Source organism: Podarcis melisellensis, assembly GCF_964234715.1.
Source record: "Podarcis melisellensis genome assembly, chromosome: 5".
Taxonomy (NCBI): Eukaryota; Metazoa; Chordata; class Lepidosauria; order Squamata; family Lacertidae; genus Podarcis; species Podarcis melisellensis.
In genome coordinates, this window is record NC_138537.1 from 54,409,349 (window position 1) to 54,428,728 (window position 19,380).

General features: G+C 40.0%; 1 protein-coding gene across 1 annotated transcript in view; it reads left to right on the top strand.

The window, feature by feature from the left end:
- Positions 1-19,380, top strand: part of HTRA1 (HtrA serine peptidase 1) — a 43,689-nt gene that overhangs the window by 14,074 nt on the left and 10,235 nt on the right. The window contains exons 2-3 of the mRNA XM_081912787.1: positions 8,103-8,202; positions 8,543-8,747. Of these exons, the coding sequence (XP_081768913.1) occupies positions 8,103-8,202; positions 8,543-8,747 (305 nt within the window). The remainder of the gene's footprint in view (positions 1-8,102; positions 8,203-8,542; positions 8,748-19,380) is intronic.

Consider the following 19,380-nt stretch of genomic DNA (forward strand, 5'->3'; position numbering starts at 1 on the left):
TTATGCTGTCATATTTTTCCTCCTTCCACCCCATCCCTATTTTGTTTTGTGCCATGTATTTAAAAGCAGGGTCTATCTTGTTTTTATTACTATTATTGATCTGCAAACTGCTCAGGGGGGTTTCTTTTGGCTGAGAAGTAGAGCAAAAATGCTACAAACAAACAAACAAACAAACAAACAAACAAACAAACCACTCACATTGAATGAATTTATCCTATGTAGAGATCAAAGAAGTGCCCATTCATTAGTTATCCAAAGCTTTTGTTTTCATATAGCAGGTGTTAAGCAAGACATTAGAAATAAAGGCTGTGTTCATGGAAACAGACACAAATACTATTTTCTGTAGTGGTTGTTCAGGACTAAGCAGCCTTATTATTTACAAATAATGAAGAGTGCATCCTCTTGTGTTTTACAATGTTACATAAGGTTTTCTTATGTGCCTGTCAATCTGGTTTCAATTCACATCTCCTGGCAGATAAAGCAGAGCCAGGGAGAAGCACTGCAGATTTGGGATTGTAACTAAAATTATTAAATGGTTTATTGATATACATTAGAAAACAGAAAAAGAAATATGTGAATGGACCATATAAGAACATAAAGGAACATCCATCAAAGCTCTGCAAGAGGGATGGCCTATCTGTGATCCTCCAGATATTGAATTGCATCTCCCCTCAGACCCAGCTAGCAATGCCATGGTCAATGATGTAGTGCAGCAACACCTGGAGCCATAGCCCAGCACCCTAGCATCCCTGCTGTATAGTGTAAACAAAGCAGTACAATATCACTAGAATCATCATCATCAAGCCTATGCAGTGCGAATAACAGCATAACCATAAGAAAATTCACAAACCAACTATAATTTGCATAAGAATAATTAGCAAAGCTCCCAGTAAAGAAATCTGAATAAGAATAAAGCGAGGACCTATTTGTCTCTCCAGCCCATTTCAGTTTAAAGCGCAGTGGTCCTTGTGTTGTAGCAAGCTTCTCTACACATGGAAAAGTAAGCTGTTTGAGGCTCTCCAAGTATAACTTAAAAAATTCCCAAGTTAAACAGCTTGACTAACAGTGCTGCTGCTACTTAGGAGAAGGTTGGAGTGAACATGTGTCTTCTGCAAGATCTATTACAGAGAACTTTCCTTTTATTATGCACAGAGAATTCAGACTATTACTTCCATAGATTTATTACTTAAATATATTTTTTATGGATTGGTAACACTGTTCAACAGCTTCTGTACATACATTATTTGAAACATGAATGATTATATCCAATCAGCTTTCCCTTTAGTTCTCTCTAATCCTGGTGAAACATCCTATGTTGCATTTAAATAATTGCTCCTGTTTTCCCAAACACTATAATTACTTTCCTTACCCAAACTGTGAACTTGCATCTGAAATGTAACCATTATGAAGAGTAATATGTTAAAAAATAAGGACTAAAAGAGAAAAGGAGTGCCAATGTTAGCTTTTCCTTTCCGGGGGGTGGCGGGGAATCCCTGGCATTGCTTTCATACTGAAGTCATACATAACTTTGGTTTCTGTGCAGAAAACGAGGTATGCTCTGGCTTCATGAACAAACTGGCACTGATCTTATAATGCTGTTCTTTCTCATTGTCTTTTAAACTTTTTCTTTAAGGTCTATGGAGACCAGAATCTCTTCCATGGGGCTGTGGACTTTCTGTTTTTCAGAAGCTATCCATGTTGCCACACAGAAATCTATTGACCCTCTATGCACATCACCATAAACCAGGGTTGCCAACTTTTCTGGGCCTGCGGGCACATTTGCTAACTGAACAAACTGCTGTGGATGCCACAGACATGCCACAACCTAGCACATACCACAGCTTATTCTATTAGCTACAGCAGAATGTTTTTTCACACCTCCTTTCTATTTTCAACAGGGGGAGGGGACCCTGCAGGCAGTAGGGAAAGCCTCTATGGACCCCTGCCACAAACCAGACACAATGGCTAAGACCCAGACTAAGTACTCACTGGTTTCAGTGGGAACTAAATTAAGTCTTAAAGACGTAATTTGTCCCAATGACTTCAGTGGGGCCTATGCACAACAAATTTAGTCTGCTTTGTGTCTGGAAAAGTACTCTGGAGTAAGAGGGAAGCCTAGATGTTCTCATCATCTGTAACACATACAAAGAAATGTATCTATTTTCTACATTTTTTTGGGTGATGAACAAGGAACTTGCTGTTGATGGAAACCAAAACCTGAACATAAAGACTTATAGTGTTAATATTTAACTTTGAATAATGCAGTAGTGAGTGCTTTTGGTCGCTAGGTCTATTGAGTGTTTTTGGCATTGCATTTCTCTTATTCAAGGCCTGTTGGTGCACATGCAGTTCCAACCCACTTTCAACTTATGTGTAGGATGGAATATGCTTAAAAGGCTCTTACCCATGTGCTGGGCAGTGAGTGTGCAAAATCAAGAGCTGTGGTAGTGGCCAAGTGGGTGATCTATCAGTCAGTAGGTTTTGGTTCAAATGTGGCCTTTGTCATTAACATGCTAGACAAGCCACTCTCTTGTCAGCCTAGGCTCCTCTCCCATTTTACGTATGAGATAATAATGGCCAATCTTACAACTTTGTTGTAAAAGTTATATTGTATCAGTATTAATTATTATTATGTGCATCCCACATTGCCACAATTTGAGGTGTTTCTGAAGGATAGCCTTCAGTACAACAACTCTAGCAAAGTGTCTCTAGCAAAATATTAGCATAATGTCCATGAAATCTAATGCCATGGTAAATCTCTTCATCACTAAGGAGCTTTAAGATTCACCTAAAATGTGTGCATGTATATGTAACTGTTAAGTTGTGGGTGAACATATCAGACGACACAGTGATTCTTCAAACAGCTCTTGTTTATTCAGAGGCCAGAACAGAACTGAAGGGTTCAGTCAGCCTGCTTATATAGAGCTCCAGTACAACGTAACTGTAACAATTTTCTAAAACTATCCAATCACTGAACGTCACTTTCGACCCCTTATTTGCATAACTATCTACAGTATCCTCCTGCTGGCCCAGGGTGAGAACTTCAGTACATAACAGTAACAGAGACTGAAGGTGTGCATTGGCAAGATCTTGCAAATTAAACTAGGGCAGACTAAGATGACCCAATCTCACTGCTCACAAGACATCCAATGAGATCATTGCTGAGACTTGGTGAGTCCTGCTTAATTTTAGTCTGGGAACACTAAAACAGATGGAGAGAAATGCTGTGGATTAAAATGAAAAGGAAAAAAAAACTTTATAAAAGATGAATGGCTATGGACAGCTGGTAAACTGTGCTCCTTTGCATTTGCTACTTTTTATTTCTCTCTTCTTCCTGCCATGATTCTAGACTGACAAAGAGCAAGGATGGGGACTGGGAGAATGGTGTGCAACAGTAACATCTTTTCCCATGCTGAGAGACACTCTGAGGAAAGCACTGTCTCCTGAGAAAATAGCTTGAAAAATTGTGAGGTCCTTTCATTTGTTTTCAGCGAGGAACTTGAGAATGTGTTTCTTAACTGCTCACAGAGTTCCATTATGAAAGTCCTAGCAATCTGTGTATGTAGAAGGCAAGATGTTTTCCATTAGATCAGTTTCTCTCCCCCACAACATCTGTTGCAAAATTGTGTTATACAACTCAAATGGTTTGCGCAAGAATAACGTAAGATACACAAGAAAAGCCCTTCTGGATCTAACCAAAGGTACATCTAGCCCCAGCATCCTGTTTCTAACAGTGGATAGCCAGATGCTTCTCGGGTAGCTTGGAAGCAAGGCATGAAAGCAGCAGCCCTGCCCTGCCCACTCCACCCCAAGATACACTGCTCCACACCTTTATTTAATATTCATGATCGTAGCTGTTGGTAGGTTGGTAGACAACTCTTAAAGTTGTCTAAGCCAGCATCTTGCCATTTTTATCTTCTGGAAGAGAATTCCATAAGTTAAGCATGTGTTGTTTGAAAAAGTCTTTTTTAAAAATCCTTTATTGAATATACTGCTAATCAGTTTCACTAGATAACCCTGAGATGTAGTATTAAGACAGATGGAGGGCAAACCCCTTTTTCCAACCGCTTTATCCACAGGCAGATATAATTTTATAAATCTTTTATTACCTGTTGAATTAGCCTTTCCTCTGAGGAAAGATACTCCAAATCCTGATCTTACTGGTTGCCCTCTTCTCCAGCTTTATGGTATGCACTTTGAGGTGGGTTCAGTAGAACTGTACAGAGTATTCTAATATGGCATTAGTATGTATCTTAGCTGTCTTATTTTCACCTCTTTCCTAATAATTCCTAACATGGAACTTGCCTTTTTCACTGTCAATGCATACTCAGAGTTGACAAGTTATTAAGCTGTTCAACATGACCAAGAGCTCTTTCCTGGACAGTCACCATCAATTCAGACCCTTAAACCTATAGAAGAAGCTAAATGTTTTGCATCTTTGTGGTTCATTTTACACATCTCTTCAATCTCTAGTAATCCCTGTACATATTTGTTATCAAGCAGTCCAGCTTGTTTTGGTTTTTTGTTTTCCTTCTGAAATAATTTTTTGTTGCTTTAGTCATATGCACCTCAAATTCATTTTGAGATTTTTGTTGTTGTTGACTTACATTTGTTTTATCAGAGTGTATGATCTTTCCCTGTCTCTCTTCCCCCCACCTCTAATTTGATAGTAACACTTAGAGCATGAGAGACTTAATCTTAGGGCCATGGACCGTCGTACTTACGAGACCGCCTATCCTGGTATGTCCCGCAGAGGACCCTAAAGTCCATGAATAATAATAGCTTAAAGGTCCCGGGCCTTAAGGAAGCCAGACTATCCTCCACCAGGGCTAGGGCTTTTTCATTGATGGCTCCGACCTGGTGGAATGCTCTGTCCCACGAGACTAGGGCCCTGCAGGACTTGATCTCCTTCCTCAGGGCCTGTAAGACAGAGCTATTCTTCCTGGCCTTCAATTTGAATTAGCCTGATCCTCTATTCCCTTTTCCCTTTTCCCTTTCCTCTTCTATGAAGAAACCCTTTCTGGGACCCCACATTTAAATTCTTCCCTGGTCTCCTTGCTGGCCCTAGTAGGACCAACTTGGCCAGTTAGCCCTGGTGATCATTCAATGTCTACTGACTGGGTTTTTTTTCTTCTTCTTCCAAAAATGACCCCTGAATTTTTGAATTGTATTGATACTGATGCTGCATTTTATGTTGTATTCTATGCTGTTTTATGCTGTTTTTAAGTCACATTTTAATCAATGTTTTATATTTGCTGTTAGCCGCCCTGAGCCTGGTTTTTAAAGTGGGATGGGCGGGGTATAAATATTATTATTATTATTATTATTACATGTTTAAGCCCCACGTTGGGCAAAGGATACCCGCATTGCAGGGATTGGACTAGGTGACCCTTTTGGTCACTTCCCACTCAACAACTCTGTGAGTCTAGAATAATGCCTTCATACTTTTTACAGCTTTCTTGAATCTGATTGTTAACCATGCTGGTATCCTCACGAACATGTTTGGCCCTTCTGTTAAAGCTGAGTTTCTGTTACAATGGTTTCAAACAGCCTTCAAATGTCCTGAACAGATTTGACCATTGTGATGCTCCTTTCAACTTATTTTCTGTCTGATATGATGATTTGGAGGTGTTCTTTTAATAGACCATCTATCTACAATGTGTGGTCCAGGTTCAATATTCTGCCTGAATGATAGAAAATAATTTTTTAGAAGTTTTTTTTTACTGTTTCGAATTTGAATTTGGACTTGGAGAAAAACAGACAGAAAGCTTGACTGCTGAAATGTAACATTGATGTGACTGCAAACTTTGGGGATCACTGCAAGATCCACAGTTATAGGCACACCTTAAATTCCAGTATGCTCTGTGTTTATATTTTGTAGGTATTTCAAAGACACCATAAGTTTCACCATAAGGGATGGTTTCATTTCTAACCATAGCTAGGTATCTCTTGCCTGCTGTTACTTAGAAATCCCATGGTTTTTGTTCCACTGCAGTTGTCATTTCTTAAAGTAAGACAGGAAAGGAATTTTCATGGAGCACAGCAGTCAGCTCTGCCTCTCCTTCCAAGGAGAATGTTTACTCTGAAGAGCCATACATTCATGTTGCAAATAGATAAAAACTGGATAGATCTAAAAAAGGGATAATTGTTTATAGAACTCTCATCTTGTATGTTGTGCTAAAATTTTGTTTGCTGAAAAAAAGACAGAAAGAAACACTATTTGATTATAAATAGTGTTTCTGTCTCTCCTTTTTTGCAGCAAATGTAACTTTTGCAGCAAATGTAACTTTCTCCTTTTTTGCAGCAAATGTAACTTTTGCAGCAAATGTAAAACAACATACAAGATGAGAGTTCTATAAACAATTGTGAAAGCAACTGTATTTCCTTTAGGATGTGGTGGCTTAATTGTTCTGGTGCAGGGTGGACAGCATCACTGTTGCATGCCACCCGAATCTCCAAGCAGTTCAGGATTCCAGGGGTTCCAGGCACTTACTCAGGGTTCAGTTTCTTTGGAGTGAGGGACAGTGGAGACCATGGTGTCTTTATGATATCTGGTTAATTTATACATATATACAACCTGAACCTACAATGGTTAATGCTCACAGCTTTAACATCCCCAGAAGGTCTTGTTTCTCCCATAGTTACAGCCTTGGATTCAAGCAGAGATCAAGCATGGCACTCACTCTCTGGCTTCTGTCTGCTTCTAGCAGCTCTCACACAGAGCTTTGGCTATTGACTTTCTCAGTACTCAGGGGAGGGGGCCCACCCATTTCCCCTCTAGCACAGAGCAACTTCCTTTGTTAGACTAACTACCCATACCTGGCCCTTGCCTGGCTAATTCAACAATGGAATATACCATTAGATTTTAACCCTTGCTACAGCCAAGAATTAGAAGGGATTCATACAGCCTAACCTACCCCACAACTCACAATAGTACTTTGATGAATTGAAGCCTGTAACTAGCGCTGACACCTTATACCTGTGTAGTCTTTTCTTAAAGTGTTTCATTTGGGGGGGGGGTTCAGTTTATGGGATTATGGCTCATGTCCCACCTAGAAAAATTACTGTTGTTGGTTTTTGGATCAATAATTTAGGTCCAGGGAAAATCTATTGCTAAATATTTTGGCAGGCTATTCTGGAAGTATTCCTAGAAATGAGACACATCTGTCAGTTATAAGTAAAACAGAGCAGAATCATGAAAAGTGGTGGCCAGAAGTATCTGGGCCATCAGTAGCAGCTGATGGGAGGCAGGAAAGTTAATTGAATTGAGCTTGAGTTATAAAATGCAATTGTTAGGGCCCTTGGGAGGTCTGGCTAATGTGTGGTTTTATGTCCGGGTCCTGTAAATGTTGTTTTACTGAAGTGAACATAGAATGCTATTATGGGTCATTCCCATAATAACCACTCCCTAGAGGTGAGTGTACCTAACCCTGTTCCTAGCAGGACACCTGGCACAATGCAGATTTCTACCCAGAGGTCTCATTTGTGCTGCAGTTTGCAAGCAGGTAGGAAACAGCAGCAGGTGGGAGTGCCACTGTTTCTTACTTTCTTCATACTCTGGACAAAGGAGAGAGGATGCTTAATCTCTTTCAAGCCCTCTGTGCATGCCAGAGTGACCAACGGAAGGGCTCATTGTTGTCACAAATAGTGACTGGCTAGTAAGCCAAACCAACGTTTGTTAACTCATGAAGCTAATTATACATAATTTTAGCAGTGTGTTAAATATATATTTTGTTGGAGTAACTGAGAGTTGTGCATGGCTCTGCTATGTAAGTAAGGATGTTTATGATATGGTTATATGTGAAAATGCCCTGCCTTGTGGCAGCCTCAGAGGTGTGGTGACTCATTTGATAAATATGGGGATGCTAAAACTGAGTAATCTTCTTTGTAATATAATGAGACCCAGTGCTTTTATTGGAGAAAGTTTCCCCTCCCACCCTCACAATTTTATTAATTAAAAATAATCTCAATAGCAGTCTTGTTGTGAGCTCTTAGACTATTTTTTAAAAAGATATCAGCTCTGTTTTTAATATGAGTATTTTGCAACTCTTTATTGCTGACATTGATGAATTATGACAAGTGTTTTATTTTTCATTCCTCAGGCCAAGAAGATCCGAATAGTTTGCGGCACAAATACAACTTTATTGCAGATGTGGTGGAGAAGATAGCACCGGCTGTGGTTCACATTGAATTGTTTCGCAAGTAAACAAGAAATCCAAGTTTTATTATTTAACTGGAGACTTTAGGGGTTTTGTGTGCTGTTGTGAAAAACACTGATGCTATATTTTAATGTTGTTTATGAATATAACATTATGTGTAATGTATGAATAGTATAGCATACCATTAGTTTTCTAGTGACCAGCTTTTAAAAAAAAACTTAAAGCACTAATATATGTGTTGCGAAATTCCTTTATGTCTCATATTCTAAGGTATCATAAAACCAAATGTATCACAATAGTGTGTAATGGTCATAGAAGCAGATTGTCTTTGCTATCTTCAGAAACTGCTTTGCTTCTTGATCTTGAAATTCCATGTCTTTTAGACTGCCTTTTTCAAAGAGGGAAGTTCCTGTTGCCAGTGGCTCAGGGTTTATTGTTTCCGAAGATGGACTGATAGTTACAAATGCCCATGTGGTTACCAACAAGAACAGAGTGAAAGTGGAACTGAAGAATGGTGAAACACGTGAAGCTAAAATTAAAGATATTGACGAGAAAGCAGATATTGCACTAATAAAAATAGACACTGCGGTAAGTAAATTATGAGCATGGGATTATTTATGCATCTGCTATTTGATTGATATTGCTGTATTCTTACATGAAAAACTATATTTATAGCAAACGATGGGCTTCGAAAGAAGTATGAATATATGTATACATGCCAAATATATAGTTGAATCAAGTTTAAATAAAACTTTCAACCATATCAAGATACTTAGGATGTCAGTATAGCAATGGATTCAATACTTTTTGATTTGTAGTCATTTTAAAATTCACCTCCTGTGAGAGTGATGCAGTATCAGTCATCAAAAGGGTCTAAAACTTTTTAGGGCTGCAAACTGGCAAAGTTGTTCAGCAAGACTAAAAAATAAAGTGCTACATTTTTTTAAAATCCCCATTTCATGTGATTTTGCAAGCATGTAAGAGCAACTTAGCCATAGTATGAAGAGCTGATATAAATGCCAGAACCAGTTATTTGAATCATAGAATTGTAAAGTTGGAAGGGACCCTGAGGGTCATCTAGTCCAACCCCGTGCAATGCAGGAATCTCAGCAAGCAGTCCCCAACCAATTTGAGACCATTCTGGACCCTGATTAGCTTTGCAAGTGTGCAAGGAGATTTATTGCTGCACCATTACCTTTTATTACCCATCTAGAAAGAGAGGCAATGATTGGCTGTGATAGAAATACACACAGTTAACATTGATTCAGTACTGCCATGCACACATTGACATACAGTCACATGTTACTACAGCCGTGCTTGGACCTGCTGCTTGTGTGCAAAGGCTGCACATGAGCAGAATAGGAATAAGCATGCTAAGCTCTGCCCCCATGTCACCATGGCTGCTGCCCACCACAGGTTAGGGGGGCAAAGTCTGAAGCAGGGATAATAATAATAATAATAATAATAATAATAATAATAATAATAATAATATAATTTATTATTTATACCCCGCCCATCTGGCTGGGTTTCCCCAGCCACTCTGGGCAGCTTCCAACAAAATATTCAACTACAGTGGTCTGTTAAATATTAAAAGCTTCCCTAAACAGGGCTGCCTTCAGATGTCTTCTAAAAGTCTGGTAGTTGTTCTTCTCCTTGACATCTGGTGGGAGGGCGTTCTACAGGGTGGGTGCCACTATAGAGAAGGCCCTCTGCCTGGTTCCCTGTAACTTGGCTTCTCACAGTGAGGAAACCACCAGAAGGCCCTCGGAGCTGGAACTCCGTGTCCGGGCAGAACGATGGGGATGGAGACGCTCCTTCCGGTATACAGGACCGAGGTCGTTTAGGGCTTTAAAGGTCAGCACTAACACTTTGAATTGTGCTCAGAAACATACTGTGAGCCAAGGTAGATCTTTCAAGACCGGTGTTATGTTGTAAATAATGTACTGAGTCCTCACTCTACCTTCCAAGTTGCAGAGAGCAGACAAAGGGGCAAAGGTTAGTGAGCTCATCCCCACTCCTGCGAACATATGTGCAGCCCACCAGAAAAGGGCTCATGCATTTTCAATATCTACTTCCAAAGTCTGCTACCCTTTGACATGCAGTGCTCTGAATAAAGAATGCTGAGATGCTATCTAGGGCTGATGAGACGATGAGTGATGCAGTTCAACGGCATGCGGTGGGCTGGCCTAATGCCACGGCTGGACCTTTTATTGTGTATGAATCTGAATATACTCCTACCATGCACTCTTCAAGCCCACGTACAAAGAAGCGCTTCTAACGCACTGTCAGTATGGCTGGCAAATTATTTTTGCGGCGTCAAAACAGGCTGTTAATTCTTCATGGCTGCCTTCTTAACATGGGGTCACCCTGGGGCAAAAGGTACTTGCCTTTTCCAAGGCGATGCTTCCTCCCGTTCATGAGCGCTACAGAGTCCAGCTGGGAGCACAGGCTGTTACTGTGCAGATGTGCCCTAATTCAGTACTGCGGCCTTGGAAGGGGAAAGCACAATTAAGACATAACTCAAGTTCTTTGGAAAACATCTCCTGGCATGTGTTTGATTTCTGTCCGAAAACGTAGCAAGAATAATGTTTGTTTATGCCCTAGAGTGCACTCTGGTTTTCATGTGGGGAGCTTGCTTTGCCACTGTATTCATGCTATTTCAAAATCTCGCTTTAATGCACTGCAGGTGTGTGTTTTTGTGTGTGTGTGTGTGTGTGTGTGTGTGTTGTGTTGTGTTGTGTTATACAATTTGGCATATTTAAAGGGACAAATGCTGTTTCGTTTTCCATTGCTAAGTGCTCTGGGAAAATTAAAACACACACAATACTTTATTCAGTATTTCAAACCCTATTGGGGCTATTGATCCAGCAGTCATTATCACGTGGCTCCATCCTACTGCCTTGATGCCTTTTTTTTTTTTTTTACTGTGCTGCATGAATGTTTTACTTAAATATGCAAAGAGAACCTCATGGGGGGAAGCATAGCTTTGAAGTGATGTACAGAGTGTTTGAGATGCCATCTTTGCTCTTTTTATGTATTATTAAGGATTTTTATGCCTGTAGAACAGGCAGTGTCAGGGCATATATCTACGATGAAGAGCTGTACACATATTTAAAAATATTAGCTCATTTCAGATAGCCGTGATCAGCATAGGTAATGGGGATTATCCTCCCACAACTTTTTAGGGATCTGGAATGCTGATTCAGTGCAATTGAGAGTTAGCAGAAAGAGTGAAATAAATATTTTTTAGTTTACATTTCCCCAGAGGCTTGGGACGGAGGAGTTAAGAACATGTTATATCTATATAGAGAATACAATGGGTGGATCTTCCTTAGTTTACAGTGGTGGATACTGTTGCAAGTTGGAGTTTTGGCAAGGATTAACAGAGGAAGTAAGCAGATGGACATATACAGTAGCTGAGTTCAGCAATTTCCTTTTAAGCATTGTTTCCTGGATTATTTTATGTATTGTTTCTGGAAAGGATGAAATGCTCCTGTGAAATGCTGTTCAGTTACAGTATTTTAGCTAATGCAAAGAGGCAGGGCAATCCAAAGGGGGCAGAGGAAGGAAAATCTGAAGCAGACACTCTTCCAAAGCCAAAGCCCTGCTAGATTTATTCTGTGAACCGCCTTGAGACCTCTAGGTATAGGGCGGTATATAAATTCTAATAATAATAATAATAATAATAATAATAATAATAATAATAATAATAATAATTAATAATAATGGATTTAGCACTGGCAGAGCAGAAGGTGGAAGATCAGCATTTCTACCAACTTTCCATGCTTTTTTATTCTTATTTGTAAAAAAGCTTTGGTCCCAATGGAAAGAAAGGTAAGTTTATTAGCCTTAGGGACTGTGTACTCCCCAACCCCCTAATCCATGGGTAGGCAAACTAAGGCCCAGATCCGGTCCAATCGCCTTCTCAATCTGGCCCACAGACGGTCAGGGAATCAGCATGTTTTTACTTGAGTAGAATGTGTACTTTTATTTAAAATGCATCTCTGTGTTATTTGTGGGGCATAGGAATTCGTTCATTCCCCCCCCCAAAAAATATAGTTTGGCTCCCCACAAGATCTGAGGGACCCCCTGTTGAAAAGGTTTGCTGACCCCTGCGCTAATCTGTGCCAAAACACATCCTCCAAAGCACCAGAGGAGGAGGGATAGCTGTGGAGGTTTCTGCAACTGCAACAAGGATGCTCCTTCCACAGAGAAGCAGATTCACAAAACCTTGTGGCCCCAGGACCTTAGGACTGCATGCTAGGAAGTTGTATGTAGTCACATCACACATAACTAAAATCTACGTAGTTTCAAAACAAGTAATTTTATATGGCTTTCTGAGAACATTTCAGCTTCTCTGCATTACATGCAGCCTATTAAATTTCATTTTGTTCACTATATGCTGCATTCTTCAGTTAGTTTATTAGTTCAGTTAGTTTATTCCTACTAAGGGGAATATGTTGAACAAAGATTCTTACTGGTGATGTTAGACAGGTGCCCTTCTAAGTATAAGCATTAGACAATTGACTAACGAGGTAAAAACTTACCTGCAGTCACTTCCCTGCTATTTTGCCACTTACACTTTAAATAAATAAATAAATAAATAAATAAATAAATGCTTTATTTGTATAGCACATGGGCTTATTTATCATTTAATTTGATAATAATATTTAATGCATTTAAAAATGATTGTTGACTGTATGATTCTTTTAACTGTATTTCTGAAGCAGAAGGGAATATTTCCTCCTTTGGCCAAATAATGCAAATATGAGTACTAAATTCTGTCATGGGATATGGAATGTCTGCGGTAAAAAAAAAAGCAGAAGGCAACTTACTCTAAAGATTCCACACCACTGACATTTCTAAAACTGCTGTGTTCTTTCATTCCCAAGCATGCAATTTTCCTTTAAGTGATGGACTTCTGCCTTAGGACAGACTGCTTTTCTAAACAGGAAAAGAAATTAAATAAAGTATTGAGTTACAGGCACCAGTAGAATGAACTGGTTTGCACTCACTAACCCATTTTTCCACGGAAAAGAATTTAGCACAAATGAGAAACAGATCTGTTGGGATGTCCCCCTTCAGTTTCCATAAGGTTGTGCTGACCAAATGGAGATACATAGTAATATGGGATAATTTGAAGGCATATTGAAGAGTGAAGGTTCTTTATTAACTATGTTCTCTAGGGAGGGAAGTAAAAAATTATTTCTGGAAAACTAACTCAAGGGAAGCCCAAGAAAAGAAAGGGAGCTGTGAAAGTGAAACCATTAGTTGGCTTGTAGTGAGTTAGTCAACTGGTCCATCTAGCTTCAAATCATTTTTTGATTCTCTCTGACCAAATAAGTCAGTCTCTCTGTCTCTGTCTGTCTGTCTGTCTGTCTGTCTGTCTGTCTGTCTCTCTCCCTCCCTCTCTCTCTCTCTCTGTGTGTGTGTCTCTCTCTCACACACACAAACCAAACACATATTCTAACAAGCAGTGCAAATAGGACTTAATGGAACTATAAACAAAGGGTTAATAAAGTTTTTCTGTTCCTTTAGCAAAAATAAACAGGACCAAAAAAAACAACAACCCCTATCATGAATGCAGGTCACATATTGTGATTACATGATGACTGGTTGAAAGCCAAAACAAATGGAACTGAACAGACCTCCCACATGGAAGTTTCCATAGAAGAAAGCATAGAGTTGGAGTGTTCACCTTAAAAGCCAATAAGTCCTCATAGATCACTCTTCCCCTTTCCTGAACAGTGAGTGGTTCTCCCTAGACATTTTATTAATCACTTGGGCAGCTTGACTATACAAAACACGGCAACTTGGACTTAGAAATGTTGCCTCTCTTAGCTCCAAAACAAGTTCCTGAACGTCTGAATAACACGGTCCTGGTAATTGGGATGGATGCAGGAAATGCATCTCTTTCCTATTTAGAAGTTGCCAGAAATGTGCAGAGCTCTAAAATTACTCTCAAGGGTCATAGAGAGGATACTGGTGGACACTGCTTATTTTTGACTTCTCTGATTTGAAGAAGAAATCCAACTGAGCAAACCATGTTCATTTCCAGTGCTTATGAAGTCTCTATTAGACCAGTGGTAGGGAATCTGTGGCATTCCAGATGTTGCTGAACTAAAACTCCCATCGTATTTGTCTATTGGCCTTGCCAACTGATGAGAGTCAAAGACCAACATCATCATCCCTAGCTAACAGGGCCAGTGGTCAGGGATGATGGGAATTGTAGCCTCAAAACATCTGGAGGGCCGAGTTTGGCCATGCCTGATCTAGAGAGTCACAAGTTCCCCTTATCTGTTGTAGATGAATAATCTCACCCACTTTGAAAATGCAGCTAACTAGATTGATACTGGGACAATAGGTGCATTCAGACTTAGTGATAAATTCTAGTTCATAAGTATGGGAATGAACCTGTGTGAGCATCAGGACTCATATACTTCCCTCTTCAGCACAGTTGCAGGATAGAAGCAATGGTCCCATTTTTCACTAAGCACCATTTATGTTTGAACAAACTGTGCTTAACCTTAACTGTGGTTTACTGAAACAAATTAACTTTGTATTTATGAAGCTGGTTTGTTTTAATAACCATAGCTAACATTAACCACAGTTTAGGGTTCAAAACAGAAGTGAACATTTTGGTTCACTTCCTTGTAGTTTCATCAAAGGAGAGTGCATGAGTCCAACACTTGTCTAGGCTCATTCCCTTAATAACTGTAGTTTCTTGTGATGTCTGAAAGCAACCATAAATCATATAATGTTTCTTATTAACTCAAAGTGTTCTGAGCTAACCTTTGAAGTAAGGAGGCCTGGTTACTGAAAGGAGGATGGTTTGTCTATTAATTTGCAAAAATGATTGTGTGTGACATGATCTAGTGTCTGCTGCAATATGGTGTAGAATCAGCCTTCCTCAACCTGTACCCTCCAGATATTTTGGTGTACAATTTCCATCTGCCAGAGTCAGTATGGCCAGAGATGAAAGGAGCTGTAGCCCAAAACATGTGGAGGACACCAGGTTGGTGGAGAATAGTGCAGATGCTTCTGTGCCAGGAGATCTAATTAGCTCCCTACCTGGCAGTCTTTTTTGCCATTTCACTGTTTGAGGTTTGCTTTTAGGGAGGTCTTAGTCTTCTGATGTGTTTTGAAAATAGCTAGGGACTTTTGCCACAATTTACTAATAGAAAAATTACCATCTGAGCATGTGAAACAGCTTTTAGAGCCTTTTTTGTTTTTGTTTTAAAGAAATCTGCCTCCATTAGATCTCTTAAAACCACCAAGAGGTAAACTTATGAGAAGAAACATTTTGAGGTCCAGTTATACGTTTTAGGGTCAAGATCACTTCCACATGTTTTGTAAGAGGTACCTCTGAAACGCAACCAGTTTGTTTTCCAGAACTGTTGGCCATTAACATAAACACACACAGCTTGCTTTGCTGCTTTCCACACAGGCTGTGTACACAGAAAAATAGCCAAACCCCCCTCTGGCCACACAAATACAGTAACTGCAGTGCTACAGAGGGGAAGAGAAACCACATGAATGGATCAGACAAATAGAAGGGAAAGCAGTGGGTGAGAGAGAAATCAGGAGGGCAAAAGTTCGCCTTCACTTCCTACTGCTGAAGCAGGTAGGCCTCAAGCAGTGTTGGTGCCCTCGAATCAAGTTCATCACCTGGGTTGGGTTGGGTTGGGATCAGAGAAAGCCTGCAACTTGTTTTAGAGCACCAGGCCTCCAAAGACTCAAAAGGGTTGATTGTGGCAACAGTAATGAGGCAGACACTGATACTGGATTAAACTATTGTCACAACTTTTACTGTATACAGCAGCAACAACAAAAGTTACTAGGACTAGCTAAATTATTGGGGGTGAGGGCCTGAGTCGTGACTCTTTGCACCTGATGACTGGTCTGGCTGTCCATTCCTGCCCCTTAATTACCAAGACAGGAGTTTGACTAATATAATAAAGCATGCAACGAAAATCCAGTAATTACCCCACTAACTACTCAAAAAATCACTCAAGGGAAGGTGAAGACCATGCACGTCTTTGTCCAATCGGCATGGTGTCCAAAAAATTGTTCCTGCTCCCTTAGAGAGCGACCCTCAAATGACTGAGGTAACTGTAATTCAGTTGTGACCTGCCAGATTTTGCTAACCTCAACTCCCATCAGCCCCAGCAAGCATGGCCTATAGCAAATGGGAGTTCTAGTTCAACAATCTCTGGCAGGACAAAGGTCCTTCACATGGGCCTTAAATAAAGGGAAGCAACTCAACTCTTGGCCCTGGCCTGACATTCACTTGTGTCACCTGTCTTTGGCTGCCACTAAATCTGCTTGACACATCTGCTCGCCTGACTCTTGAATTTTCTTCTTGCCCCATTTGCTTCACTAAAATGAAAAGGGATAATAAGTTGTGCATTTTCCTAGTTGTTCAGAAGCAGCTGGTAGGTGTGATTTCTTGCACGCGTCACCCTCACTTTCCAGTTTATTGAAAACAGGAATGTAAATCCTTGTATGAAATCCATTGCATCCTCTTCATAGCACTGGCTCAGTAAGATGGTTCCAGTTACAGAATTTTAAAAATTATGCAGACTGTGTTAGGCATTAAATAGCTCCCCACATCACTGGAACACCGGACGAAGAATCCCAGTGATTTTGTGTGTGTGTGTGTGTACACACACACACACCGCATTTTTCAGTCTATAAGATGCCCCCATGTATAAGACAAGCCTTATTTTTGGGGACTCCGATGGGGGGAGATGGCCCCCGTGTATAAGATGCCCTCAAATTTTGTACATTCTTTTTTAGCTGTGAAATAGAAATACCATATTTCCCAGGTCTCTGCATCGCAAGGTGCCCATACGTCTGCTGTCTTTGTGAATTTGTCATCTTGCATGTGTGCATCACATTCCTCTTTTCCTCTTCACTACTGTCCTTTCATCTCCTTGAGATTTGCTTACCACTTTCATCCATAAATTTGTTCTCAATATCACATAATGGATTTGATATCCTGCTGATGCTGTGTGTCACCTCTTCTGCTTCTATTAAAAAATAATTGATACTTATTTCCCTTACACGTTTGAGGGTACAAATCAATGTTTCATTCAGTGAGTCATACTTTGGCAACACAGTGTAAAGTAATCTTACTTTTTTGTATAGGATTTCTTCGCTGGTCTGATCTGTTAGACCGTGTGAATGCATTGCAGGCTTGTGAATATACTGACTTTGGAAAGTATATTGTTTTTCTTGGCATCTTTTAAAGGAATAAAATAAGCATTCCTGACTTAATATAGTAAGGGCTGTCTGAGTTTTGGCAGGACTTCTGCTAATAGATTGCTGCCATTTAGTTCAGGCATTTCCCAGGGTTGCTGCTGCTACATGTTTTGCAATTCGCTGTCAGCTCAGTGTATGAATTCTTTTTGGGAGTGGGGGTGTTGAGGAATCAATATTATTCTTTAAGAAAAATAAGATTTATAGAGTTCTGCTCTCTTGTATTCTTGTTTATGAATTTCCTGTAAACTTTCAAGCTGTAAGGCCAATAAAAATTAAAGCCACTTTTAATTCCTCACTATAGACATCAGTTTTACTGCAATTATTTCAGGAGCGGACCCAATTTCAGTTTTCTTCACAAGCATCCACAGTAAAGTATTAACTTCTTACAACCAAACTGGAAACATTAATATTGGGGGGTGGGTTGCAGTGCTTTCCCGACCCATGTTCCTGGGAGTTACTGTATTTTTCACTTTCTAAGACGCACCAGACCATAAGACGCACCTAGTTTTTGGAGGAGGAAAACAAGAAAAAAAATATTCTGAATCTCAGAAGCCAGAACAGCAAGAGGGATCGCTGTGCAGCAAAAGCAGCAATCCCTCTTGCTGTTCTGGCTTCTGGGATAGCTGTGCAGCCTGCATTCGCTCCATAAGACGCACACACATTTCCCCTTACTTTTTAGGAGGGAAAAAGTGAGTCTTATAGAGCAAAAAATACGGTATTTGTGTTTCAGAGGAAGTGTCCATAGGCACCAAAAGGAATTGAAAGTTGCACCTAGTTTGGCTTTTAAATTGTTGAAGATAGTTCCCATTCACAAATGTACCTTACATTATTCTGATCTCCACATGCAACCAAATGAAGCTGCAGAATCCCATTGTGATAAATAAACTGTATTTCTTCCTTGTACTTCCGGCAAATAAAATAACTAGCACATAAGGGGAAAAGATTCTACCCCAGCATACCTCTGGCTGTGCTAGTTTTCTAATCAAAGTCAGTGATGTGGCAGACTTCTAAATTGGAGGTTGGGAGATGAGTACTAGGTTTTAGAGTCTGCCTTGACCTATATTAGATTGAATTGGATCCCTTTGAAGCTGATTTAAGTCAAATCTTTTTTTACATTGCACTATTGCCTCACCACGTTTCCAAATGCACTGTGGATGCCCCTATCACTATCCTGCTATGCAGCAAACATAAAATCCTGCACTTAATTGAGTGTTTCTGTTCAGGCTGCTGGAAATCTAACCTTGCAATTACATCTCTTCCTGCACAGTGTTAGGTGGAAAGCATTGTTTAGCTTAGATTCTTGCCACAATGAGAAGTGATGGCCGGCTTAGGTCCCTGAACGCTTCTCTCGTCTCACCCAGGTAACCCAAATACATTTGCACTGGGAGAAATGTGATGGTCTCTGTGCCCACAAATGCTGGGTGCAAAGCTTTTGAGACTAATTATTTTAACATCAGCCTTGACTTTCAGAATTTGAAATAATACGTGCTGGGTCTGTGTTTGAACATTACATGAGGCCACACGATAATAGGATGATTAAAGGAAGGAAGGAAGGAAGGAAGGAAGGAAGGAAGGAGGGGGCGCACAGAAAGGAGAGAAACAATGAGTGTGGTTTGCTCTGGGCTACATAGTTAAGTCAGTGACTCAGCATGGGGAGGGAGGGAGGGCACTTGGAAAGATTTAAATCTAGGCATGTCCAGGCTTTTCATTTACTCATTATATGCTGCTGGAAGGCATTTAATTAGCTCCTCTGCTTTAATAACTCTTTTCTACCCTGTCCCTGAATATTGTAAAAAGATAAATTAAAAAGCAAATCATAATTGAAGCTTCCAAAATACTGGGCCTTCCCCACAAAAAAATTATTCTTTTCCATATACAGGAGAGAGAGTAATACTGTTTTCAAAAATGTATGCATTGAACAGCTTTCCTGTTTCATTTAGGCGGTCGTGAGGCTGGG